General features: G+C 32.2%; 1 protein-coding gene across 6 annotated transcripts in view; it reads right to left on the bottom strand.

Moving 5' to 3' along the window:
* Mp (collagen XV/XVIII-type protein multiplexin) overlaps nucleotides 1-13,166 on the bottom strand; it is a 1,211,252-nt gene that overhangs the window by 22,908 nt on the left and 1,175,178 nt on the right. For 5 of the 6 annotated variants that reach the window (XR_014129286.1, XM_081746990.1, XM_081746991.1 and 2 more), the window contains 3 exons: nucleotides 11,295-11,433; nucleotides 9,231-9,305; nucleotides 7,241-7,371 (listed from right to left, as the gene is read on the bottom strand). Coding sequence is in view for 5 of the 6 variants with exons in the window: in XM_081746990.1 (XP_081603116.1) it covers nucleotides 7,241-7,371; nucleotides 9,231-9,305; nucleotides 11,295-11,433 (345 nt within the window). In the remaining variant the exon portion in view is untranslated. The remainder of the gene's footprint in view (nucleotides 1-7,240; nucleotides 7,372-9,230; nucleotides 9,306-11,294; nucleotides 11,434-13,166) is intronic. The other variant, XM_081746993.1, reaches the window with a different exon arrangement.

Genomic DNA, 13,166 nt, shown 5'->3' with positions numbered 1-13,166 from the left:
TTTCAACGTAACAATGCTATGTGCTTCTGGAATACCACCAGTCGCATTCCACCTCCACCAAGGATTGAACCCGGGATTACATAGTCTACAAACACTTATTACCTACTTTATTATGGAACAAGTTTTAAAGAAATGAAATCTTTAAGTTTTACGTCCCACGGTTATGCCGGTTAGGCTAAAGGAGACGGTGATGATGAGAGATGAGTGAAATGGTGGAATGAAGAAAGTGGGAGGAAACGGGAGAACCCCGAGAAAACCCACGAGCACGGTATTTGTCCACCACAAAGTTCACTTGGCCCCCAAGCACCAGAGGTGAACGCTCTACCACTGAGCCACCGCGCCCCCCTCAAGTTTTAAAGAGTGTATATGTGATGAAAAAATTAACTTATCACACTACACTGTTTTGAGAATAAAATTCTGGCTGTGGTATACTGTCTCAGAAAATGCATAATTATAGTCAACAATTGTAATTTTATTATAGCTCTTCTTTTTGAGAAATTTTCAAACAAACTGGGATAGTTATGCTAGATCACTAACAAAGGTATGCATTTTTTTTCACAATAATTAACACTACAAAAGAAAACTGTAACGCATCATCGTTGTTACATGTTATTCATTGCTAACTGTACGTTAACTAACAGAACATATGAAATACATTTTACAATATGAAAATTTCAGTAACCTTTTTTATATTCCTAGTAGCTGAAATGATTTACACAACGGATACGTTAGCGAATATCCATTTCCGAGAACCACAGAGGTCTAAATCATATTATGCAGTAAGATCTTTTCATATGCTTTTAGCTTAAACATCAGTGGAAACTTTAAATTTATATACGAAGTAACGTATTTTTTTTTTTTTTACGAAATATTTCTTTTTAAAAAAATAACATATATTTTTTTTTTAAATATTATGTGGGGCTTCATAATCCTACACGTCCCGTCATAAAATTATGTTAGTGTCAAAAGTGCACTTAACATAATAATTATTACCCAATTCTAAATGTGTTATTTTTGTCTTGCAAGTATTTGAGAGTATTAATGTTTACTTGACACTCTTCTTGACGTGATTTTTTACATCACAGACAATAGTGTTTCGAAAATAAAATTCTCTGATATATTGTGTCTCGCATAATTCAGGGGTATAGAAGCAAAATCTTCTAAATCCATTTTTCAGTTTTGACAGGGAACGAAGAAAAACTGACTAACAATTCTGGAACATAAGGGAGTCACTTTTTCTTCGTTCTCTGACAAAACTAAAAAATGGATTTAACGGGTTTTGCTTCTATACCCCTGAAATTATTTACAATTGCAATTTTCTTATTTTTTTCCTACTCTTCGACATATTGTATTCAGTGGGATGTCTTTCGCGGAAGTGTTCACCACATAAAATAACATTGCATTAATGCTATCAAGAATTCAAACATAATTTTTAATGACTTTATTTATATATTATTCACGTAACATTTATTTGCTCGACGGTGAAGCCTAATATTTCAAAAATTGCTCTTTTCTAGTTGTTGAACACATCGTTGTTGATTAGCGACCACAGCATCTTTCAGGTAATTTGGATGTTTAGAGCTTATTTGAAAATCTGTGCTGGTGGTTACGTTTTCGTGCATGTAGCTAGATTTCACTATGTTTCCATTGTATTCATTCCATTGGAATGAATACAAACAACTACGGAACTTTACTACAGCCGTGATACGACAAGAGAAAAGAGCATATTTCACACAGTTTTTCAATAGTTATAATCTGAGCTCCAAGGACGTGTGGAATAAATTAAGAACCCTCGGTATTAGTAGTGGAAAAAATTCCCAAGCATTACCAGATGATCTTGCAGACTGCAATGAGAATAACGCGCACTTTGGTGAAATTTGTAATGATAGAAATATCGACGAGAATGCAGTTTAAAACCGCCTAACTGTATATAATAATACTAAATTCTGTTCAAGTATGAATTCATTCGAACTCCGTAATATAAGCAATTTTGATGTTCAGAATGCTATTAAAAATTTTAATTCGAATGCAGCTGGACACGAAGACATTACAGGAAAGATGCTTAGACTTGTTTTACCACACATTATATCACCATTAACACATATAATAAATTATTCCATAACCATATGCTCCTTTCCATTATCCTGGAAAGAAGCTTTTGTAATGCCTATAGCGAAAAAGCAAAATGTATCATCTCTAAACGACCTTAGGCCTATTAGCCTAGTACCAATATTGTTCAAAGTTATGGAGAAACTTGTGCATAACCAGCTCAATGATTATGTCATTAATAATAATATCTTACCCCTACACCAATCAGGCTTTCGCAATTCACATAGCGCTGCCACAGCCCTACTTCATATCACTGACGACATTTTTCGAGCATTAGGTAACAAACAGATATCATTCCTGGTATTATTAGATCTTACTAAAGCATTTGATTCAGTTCATCACTACTTACTCCTAGCTAAAATGAAATACTATGACTTTTCCACCAACACGATCCAGTGGTTCAGATCATATCTTTCAGATAGGCAACAAAGAATGGTACTAAGAGATCCTAAACTTGCAGTATCAAACCGAATCAGTCTTCAAAGAGGAGTGCCACAGGGATCAATACTAGAACCTCTGCTATTTTGTCTATATACATCAGACGTACCAAAGCTACACTCTAGAATACATCTGTACGCGGATGATACACAACTCTGCTTAGCCACGTCTCCAGAGCATGCCTTACAAACTGCAGCCCTCATCAATGAGTACTTAGAAATATTTAGTGATTGGTGCTTGTCCAATTCCTTGAAAATAAACGCAAGTAAATGCATATTTACAGTCATGGGAACAAGAGAAAATCTTAGGAAATTGGAAACTGGACAAATTAATATTTCCATTCGAGACACGCCGTTAGATTACTCACCTTCAGTAAAAAATCTCGGATTAATACTAGATGGTGAGTTAAACTGGAAGCGACATATATCTACTGTATCTAATAAATCAATATCAATTCTGCGATTATTATATAAATATAATGATTTTCTAAATCAGAATACAAAACTGTATTTAGTGAACACGCTTATTTTTCCACTGTTCGACTATTGTGATTCTGTATATGGACCAGCCATTACTAAATCCTTAGCAATATCAATCCAAAAAGTTCAAAATGCCTGCATGAGATTTATCTATAACACGCGAAAATGTGAACATATACTGCCCTTACTAAATCAAAACAACATTATAACAATGTCAAGGAGGCGTTTGTTGCATCTGTACTGCCCGATACATAAGGTCATACGGAATAATGGCCTCCTTTATCTTAAAAGTAAGCTGACGTTCCGAAATGAAATCCATCCATACGAAACAAAACGTTCCCGTACATTTGACATCCCGCGGCATACATTAACAAAAGCAGCGAAATCATTCTCTATTTCAGCTGTGAGAGCCTGGAATTCATTACCTTCCGTTATAATCGAGTGCAAAGGATTCTTGACCTTCAAACGTAGGGTAAAGGATCATCTTTTACATCAACAGAAACTTAGCTTGAACACCTACGCCTTAGACTGCAGCAAGTAAACCAATTTTGTATGCATATTTTAGTCTGGAGGACAAGTATTAGGCCTATTTTATCTGAACAACTATTATATTCTTACTTCATATTGGTAGAGATGCAAAAAAGCCGGCTTTTTTGAATCGATGGTTTTTTTCACATAAAAAGCCGGTTTTTTTTGGGGAAAAAACGAGAATTTTGGAAATTTTGGCTTTTTTCATTTTCATGATTTTTCTATCTAAATAGCTTTCTTATAGTATATTCTATAGTTAGATAAGAATTCCATGACCTAAATGCGATATTTCGCTCTGAAATTCACCATCAAGATGGATGGAGCACATGTTTTACGAATTAAAGCTAACATGAAGAATGTAGTATTTGAGGGCAATTTTAGAGGCTATTTAACTTTATTTTAACTTTTGAGTTATCGACATTTTTTCTCCTCTAGATCATTTTAGTTTGTCATCCATGTTTCATTTCTAAGAGTTTAGTGTTTTATTTCTAGCTTCTAGCGCAAAAGTTAAACTTACGTTTTTCTATATATCCGTCAAAGCGTACGTTTTTCAATATATCCGTCTAACCGTACTTCCATATGTCTGTTATACTGTAGCTGTTCAACGATTTAGCAATAATTTTCCGGATACAACCTTGAATACCAATTTATACAAATAATCAGAAGCGGATTTAGAAAAGTACTTTAGGAGGGGATTTTCTGATTGTTTCGTTTTCTAAAAAACTTCTAATTTTATTTGGGAGGTGCTTGAAATTTATGAGTACAGGCATAACTAATATTTCGTTTCGTTTATATGTTTAGCAATAATCTTCCGGATACAACCTTAAAGATCATTTTATACTGAGAATCAGTGGCGGATTTAGAAAAGTATTTTGGGAAGGGTTTTTCTTACTAATGTTTTGTTTTTCTAAACATTTGTAATTTTTATTTGACGGTAGCTTAAAGTTTATGAGTAAAGGCATAACTAATATTTCGTTTGTTGCAGACATTCCGTAACTTTGGGGTACAGGCTTCAGTCCGAAAGACCGCCCCCCTAACCTTCGTAAAACTGTCACTGCTGGTAATTAGTAATAATAACGATTTAAAAACAATAAGAAAGGAAGTCGGCCAACTCACAGTACACGCACTATTTCTACTTCACAGATGGAATGAAGAAAAGCTTTGTCAGAATGGTCGAATGCTGGATTGAATCCCGGACTTCCCGATAGAAGCACAAAAGCTAATCACTCACTCGTTTTTGTTGTGCAGTTGTATTTAGCTTAACTTAAATATATTCCGTAGTCCTTTTTTTGGGGGAAGGGGGGAGTTCCGTAATGATATGTTGAATCCCTCTTGTTAAAAATTCAGAAAACTTGAGGATTGGGTAAACCATGATGGTGGTTATGTAAAACTTAACTGTAGAATTTCAAGAATATACAGAACCAAAAGTTCTAGATGTGCAGCTTTTAAGTGTATCATATAAATCTAAGTATTTCTCTTATGTTTTATTTTAATTTTATTTTGTTTCAAAAAGAGGGTATGGAATATTTTGAAGTAAAAATACTACATACAATTTTGCTAGTTATTTGTGTATATTTTAAAAAGAAGTGTTTACTTTTAGGGTTGGCTGGTTTACACCAACTTTTTTTTTTTTTTTTTTAATAACTGGTTTAAACCAAAAAAATAAAAAGAACGAAAAATGCGAATCGTGTGAACTTCATGGTGACGTTTCCAGATATCAAACCACCAGTAATAGTTTTATTTCCCTTTCACCTTTTAATCAAGGTGTCCCATGTTCAATTCTCGGTCGAACCATAACCCTTCTTTCATGCGTAAACCAAGTAGCGGTTCAGATGTCAGTTTAAGCGAAAGTATTCTCCTTGATAAACCTCGGTATTTCGTAAGTATGTTAATCCTAAACATACGAAACGAAACCAAATTGTATATTCCTGCATGCCTAAATGCCTGTTGTTTTATAAAAAAGCCAAGATTGCTTAAATATATTGATAGAAATTGGCAAAATTTATCGATTGCCTACGTAACTTTCAAAATCAGCTTGGATTGGACTCTCAATGATATCTACGCACTAAATTTGTAATTTATTACCTCAGTTTTAGCGTACTGATTATGATACGTTGACCTTTAAATTTTATATGCAAAGCAATAATAGGATTTTTCCGTTATTGTCTTACATTTCAAGTAATGACGGGATTTTTTCGGTGGTTAGGGCGGGAGCTTCACAATTTAAGAAATTTACTGACCGGACTTCTTTAAGCTTATTGGAGTTCTTCCGGCCTAACCCCGCTGTTGCATAATAACACCAAGGCGAAACAAACTTATTTCTGTGAATATGTAATACAAATACATAAAGCAAAGAATCCCCAAATAAAAAAAAAACCTGGTTTAAACCAGAAAAAGCCTGGTTTAAACATCGCCCCCCAAAACGGGTTTTTGACATTTTCAAAACAAACCATGGTTCGTGCCAACTCTGCTTACTTTTGTATATAGGAGGTTAAAAAATTCTTATTATATACATTGGTTAATCCTTTGGAATTCATAATGTAAATGTGTTGAAGAAAAATCGTTTGAAATACCGTATCTTTTCGAAATTCATAGTTTATTTTCGAGGTTTTATATTATTATCAGCATCAACCACTAATTAAATGACTTTTTGTGTTATAGAGAAGCGAAACAAAGTCTGCTTTATCAATTTAAAGCAGAAATTTGAAAAAAGCCCACAATTTCCCAAGCAAAAAAGCGAAGCAGAAAAAACCGAGTTTTTTTCCAAAAAAGCCGTTTTTTTTTTCCGAGCCCTTGCATCTCTACATATTGGTTTACTTCAATATTAGTTTGTAGTTAACTAAACGATATATGTTTATTGTCGTTATATATGTACGTGTATAATATCTTTATATATATTCCCATGTGACATTCCTGATTGTACTTTTGTTAGGTTAGGTGTAGAGCAGCCTACGGCTGAACCTCGCCTCATGAATAAAGGCATTTTGAATTCAAGGCATTTTCAATTCTGAGTAAGATCTATATGCATCGTTCCAATTCATAGAATTATTTTTGTGGCATATACTTACGGAAGTTAAGTTGAAGAAAGAATGGAATGTGAAAGAAAGAATGGAGTATCTGGATGAAATGGAGAAAGAAGTCTATAGCAACATTGCCAAACATTTAGCATTAAAGAGGTTAAAGAAAAGATTCTTCCGTACTTATCATTAATATTAATTCTTATTGAGAGGAGAAAACAAAGACTTGTAAATAACTTTAGTTATCCTCATGTAAAATATAGATGAATCATTATTTTACACTAGAATAAATAGGCAGAATCACACGTTTGCATTACATATCCTCAAACACGATAGTAATTATATGACTATTGTATAGTATTCTTGTCACCTCGCGGCTGGAATACTCCGAAAAAACAAGTAGCTACAAGTTACTTTATATAAATAGACTACAATCTGCGAGCACATTTGAGAGAAAAACATTATTTTTTGACAAATCTCTCAACACAACTTAAATATTATTGCTATGACTTTCTTTCCTTAATTTTTACTGCGTACTATATACTATATAAACGTTTACGAAAGAAATTGGCCTTTGTAAGATGTCAGAATATAAGTCCTCATATGGAAACAAATAAAAATATTGCATATTATTTAGAACTCGTTCTGAATGAACAGAAATTAAATTACCTTAATCATAGCTTCAGTATTCTGAAATGTAACTGCTCCAGGAACGATTTTCGTAGTTTCGGATGTGTCCATTGTAGGTATCGGTATAGTTCGTCCTGGTGGACCAGGTGGACCTGGAGGTCCAGGAGGGCCTGTATAATACAAAAAAGGAAAATTAGAACAACATTCGTTAAAGAAAAAGATCCTTATCTTTTTTTTTTTTTTTTTTTTTTTTTTTTTGTAGTAACTTACAAATACTGACCTTCAAAGAGTATATTGTTATATCCTATCCGGCGCCTCCACCAGGTAAAACACTCTGTTAAGGCAGAGCAATTAGTACACAGGATTTTGAACTTTCTCCCATCATTTTTTTTATTACAAAATCCCGTTATATACAAATATGATACAAATTACTATGACTGCGGTCCAAAGACCAAAATAATGTTCTCTATGGTTTTGCTAGTAAATAGAGGCTCCTCAGGCTCAAACGAGCACAAACGATGCACTATCGATTGAGGCCATTTTGGTGTTGGTGAGGGTCTACCGTTTAGACAGGCTCCCCAAATTAGTGTGCTCAAACATACACAGACGTTTGAGACTATTTTAGTGAAATTCGGAAGAGGTGAGAAGTTGTTTAAACGTCAGATTTTCCCCTTTTTAGCCTAATGTATTGTAAACAAATTCACTTTTCAGTATAATTAGTTGTATTAACACAAATAACGTTCACAACATGTGAAGATTTTAACTGCAGACTTAATTGGACTTACGGATTTTGTAATGAAACACTATTTTGTTCATTTATGGAAAGAAAATAAATAAGTAGACAAAAAAAAAAAAAAAAAAAAGCAAACATTTATGTTCCTTGACAAGCAAGTCCGATTTATTTACTTTCTAAGTGTCATGAAAAGCCCTATTTTATGGGTTAAACCCTATTTTGTCCTGAGTAAATTTATTGAGATAATTGTATTTTATTTTTTCTTAAAGTGCTAATTTTACATTTGTCTTAAATGATTTAGGAAAGGGAATATACAAGTTAATCTAAATTACATTCTGACAAGAATGAAGACAAATATTAGTGTACTAATGTAATGTGGTATAGAATATACTGATGGATTTTGTTTTGCTTCATATTGCAAAGATAACGTTTATGTATATTTAATTACGTGGCAACAAGGACAATAGTCCGGTACATTATAACAAATTTTGTGGTCAGACTTGTTTAAATTTGTTTTGTTTGTGCTGTTAAAGATATAATAAGTGAGGAATCCATAGTTGATTGAAGTGTATTTTTAATTTCTGCGAAATAAATGATAAGCAGTAAGGAAACAGAAAATTTAAAATTAACAATAATAGCTTAATTTATTGAAATAATTATCGTGATAAGTTCCGGTTGTTATTAAAGCAATTTCAATCGAACTGGGACCGCAATACTTAATTGTATATGTGTGTTGCAGTATGTGTTCTGGACATATTACTTTTGTTGATAGTCGTGAGTTTTCATACAAATATCTTCTATTTTCATGTACTTGTAGAATTTGGATAAGAGATTCTATGATATAGAAGAAACATATATGATTTACTACTATTAAAAGTAATAAAATTCACCAGTTAAATTAATTATATATATATATTTTTTTTTTGAATAGTATGCCCACGTAATCAAATCATCTAATTTTTACCGCATATAAGATGACTTTCGGCAAAAATCTCTTGCTTAACAGAACTTTAAAAAATGGGAAAAGAAAAGGAGATTATTTTATGCACCTAAACATCTACAAGCTAGCCGATATAGTTCTAAGAATGATAGCATTATACTCTTATGCTATCATTCAAACAAAATAAAATTACATAGAAGGTATGTGTTATATTAAATATTTTCTAATATAAATACATAACTTGTACGCACTACAAACATCTTAAATTATTTACTTATAAGACAAAGAATAAAATGATAAAATAAATCTAAGTAGTATTCGATAAGGTAAATACTAATTATATCTACTTCGTTTACCTAGAGCCTCCTTAACTTCTTTCAGTGTTTTTAATTCACGGAGTGCTTTCAATTCTTCTAAACCACCCTTAGGTCCTTTACAATGCAGCATTAAGACAAAATAATAGAATTCCAATACATATCTTGCACGTATTTAAACAAAAATAACTAACAACAGGTTAAAGCACACAATGCACAAAAAAATCTAATTGCACAAACATGAGAATATATTAGCCATCTCATTGTAACATACTAATGTAAATGTAATATCAACGGCGAAGTGAATAATATAACAAAGTAGTAGATATTGCTAACAAAATGTTACGTTATATTAAGAGTTTAGTATATTTCTCAAGAAACTTATACTCAGAAAAATGCCTTGCTTAATTTAAGTAAAATAGATAGTTCGAAACTTTCCTTTTAAATAGTCTATAAATATCACATTTTTTTGCAAACAATGAGGTTAAATATTAACAGTACTCATTTAGGAAGATAGAAACGAATCTTCATTACGTAAATGAAATTGAAGAGGAAAGTTACAAGTTTTTTTTTCTCTCTCTTTTGCAACAAAGAAACTCTATTTATGTATCGCTATGGAACGATGATGTAAAGATCTTTGATTTTTGTAGCCAAAGAATCTATATATAAATTTACACTTGAATACTTGTTATTGCCACTTATCAAAATAAGTGATGAAGAACAATTAAAGCATTACGAAGAAATAGGAATAACCATCTACAAGAAAATCCAAGTTAAAGAATTACAAAATAATATGAAATTGAATGAGAAAAAGTCTTAAGAAATATATTATAAGTACATCATAATTCATAGGAACTTTTGCGCGATCGGTTAACTCTGGAGCTTGAATGCACCTCTTATTGCTTCTTCTGCGGTACATCGAGCGAGATAGACCTTGGTTTGATGTTATTTCTATAAACACGTATCAGATTAAAAATACATTTTAAAATGAATGGAAAAAGCAAACATCAAAAGAAGACTATTGGTTTTAGAGAATGCTGCTGCGCATAACTAGTAATTATAACTATAACGGTGGTCCGTCCTATCTCAAATCTATTGGTCCAGCACTATTCTACTATGCAAGAAACGCTAAAGTTTGCATGAGAAAGCCCTTCTGAAAAGCGACTTTTTTTTCATAGCTTTTTGTCCTTTATACTTTCACTCTGCTACACAAAAGTCGAGAGATTTATACCTTATGCGTACAGTTTTGTTGCTCTGTGCAATCCGGTTTGACAGGTATTTTTGTCTGCAAGTTGTTCAGATGGAAAGGATTTAGCTCCTGTATTGAAATCTAGAAAGGCATATATTCACCATTTCCGATTTCAGTGATTGATTCCGAAAAAGTAAAGCGGTAAAGGGCACAAAAACGTCCTAATAGTAGGTTCCAGTTTTTACTCTTTTCGCTCTATTGAAATCAAAGTAACCTGATGCTTCTGGTTTTAATATTGAATTTTAATAGAGTAAAAACAATAAGTGATCGCGTATTTTCTGAAGTAGATTTAGCATCCCAAGGTTCAATCTCCCTTTCTATCTGTCTAATTAAACTGGAACTAATATATCTATCACTTCTATTTAGAGTACTCGACTACTATAATTTGAAAGTCTAGTAATGAAGCATAAAGAAAAACAAAAGGCTATAGATGACTATTTTCAGTTTAATGACAATCGTACGTATATAATAATATGTAAGAGAAGAATGAAAGACATAGACTACCGTTTCTAATTTAATGATTCCCGTATATTTTTAAAATGAATAAACTATTATTTAGACGATTAACCTATTTGAGGAAATATCTTTCCCCTCTACTCGTATTACTGAACTGATAGTGTTTCTTGACCCCATATTTGTTCGATTCCATTTAATGTAATGATCACTTGATGAAGTTTTAAACATAGATGCGAGAACATGGAACATACTGTTATCATCTAGCACTTCGCTGCAACTATACCCTCTATCAATGTATTTTTCATCTTATATTCAATATTTCATATAATAAATCGAGTAACATGTCACTGCTAACAGGGTATGATTTAAAAAGAAGAGAAGAAAAAGCTGGAAAAACATACCTTGTCTCGGTGGTATTAGAGTTTCTCTACCGTATTCATATGTTCTACCACCAGGAGGTCCTGGAGGTCCAGGTGGGCCTGCAGGTCCCATTTCACCTTTTTCTCCCATCAAGGATATGCCAGGAGCGCCAGGAGGACCCTACAAACAAAATAGTATAATTTTATTTTATTTTGGTTTTAAGTCAGACGAATATGCCATTTAGTGGATGATTGGACGTAACAAGAAAGTGAATGCGTAACAAAATAATTTATGATATGATAAACCAGCTCATATCCATAGTACTATGAAAAACTTAGTAAATTCATTGAGAATAAACTAAAGAAAATATTTGTAGTATTTCTAAACTCAATCAGGAAAATTACTGTTAAATACAATTTGTAATCTGTGTATAAATTATTCCAGTTTTTTATTTTTGTAGCAAATTCTATATACAGAATAAATAGTAAATGAGAACTAACTGGAACCTATTAATAAAACTATCTTAAAAATATGATTTATAAATTCATGGAGCAAATACTAAGAATATTTCTTAAGCTATACACATTCAACCCTAATACTGATCACCTCAATTTACATGAAAAATACTCCATACTTTATCCTCTCCCTTACAATATTTAGAACAGTTCAGATAGAACTAAGAGAACATGCCTGACTTCTCTACAAGTTACATATTAATTAGTTAAAATGAATTCTATTTCTTCTTTATTATAATAAATAGGTACAAATATCCTTGTCGTCTACAGCCTAGAATTGCTTTAATTAATTTTTTACCTAAGATATTAAGTGTCACACGTAATGATGACGGTGGAAGTCAAATTTCTTTTTTTTTTCTTTTCTTTTTTTTTTTTTTTTGTCGTTATACTTGTTTGTAGGTAAATTAATTAATGTTCAACCTATATATATTTTTAATTATCAAACAAAGTTCTTTCAAAGTTCTTTGCATTCAAAGCCATTTGCACGTAAATTAATTTAAAAATTATATTAATATATAACCAAGTTTCAATAAGTTGTTATTCATTTGCTTGTTGAAGTATAGATTATTTATAATTCAAATTAATTTGAATTCTTACTTTACTTTTACAAGGTATTATTATACAAGTTGCGGACTTTAAGTCCCAGTCAACTACATCATATATTTTACATAATTAATATTGAATTTATTAATTGTTCATAGTGGCGACGGTCTTGTTAAACGTATTATTGTCCATAATACATTTAATGAAATTTGTAAAGTTCGTTATAAATTTAATGATTAAAATGTAAAAATATAAACACTTCACAGTAACCATCGCCACAAGTAAAGGAATGTAATAATTATCTAAGTCATGTATCCATATGTATCCATAAGTATTGCAAATACAGGGTGATTTTTTTTTAAACTCACGGATTTCATTTGGGTCTAGAGTTTCTAACTGAAGTCCGATTTCCATGCGATTCGTAAAAAATGATCAAGGAAGGATGGGAGATTTATGGAAGTATGTTTACTGGTTTAAATTCATCCAGGGTAATGTTGGCCACGCTTCAAGAAAAACAGCAAATATTCGCCAGTGTACCTTACAATTGGAATCAGGTGCGTTCCGGTGTGAATATTTGAGTTTTCTTCGTTAGATAGCAACCTCGATAAGGTCAATGAGAAACAGGAAAGTTGGCCGTTGTATTGGCAATTGTACTGTTCAGTTCTGTGCTACTGTGTGAGTATGATCAGGATACAGTGAGAATACCGGTAGTGTATTCTTTGGACCAACATGAGTTTATCGTTAAAAGTTTTTGGAGAATAGAATCTGTTGTTGCCACGCAATTAAGAAACAAATTTGCCCCACGTTCTGCCCCAGACAGGAACAAAATAAGGTCGCTAGTGAATAAATTGGAAG

Source organism: Thermobia domestica, chromosome 18 (genome assembly GCF_964235325.1).
Source record: "Thermobia domestica chromosome 18, izTheDome1.hap1.1, whole genome shotgun sequence".
NCBI classification, from domain to species: domain Eukaryota; kingdom Metazoa; phylum Arthropoda; class Insecta; order Zygentoma; family Lepismatidae; genus Thermobia; species Thermobia domestica.
Note: the sequence above shows the minus strand (reverse complement) of the source record. Positions and strands in the feature narration are given on the sequence as shown.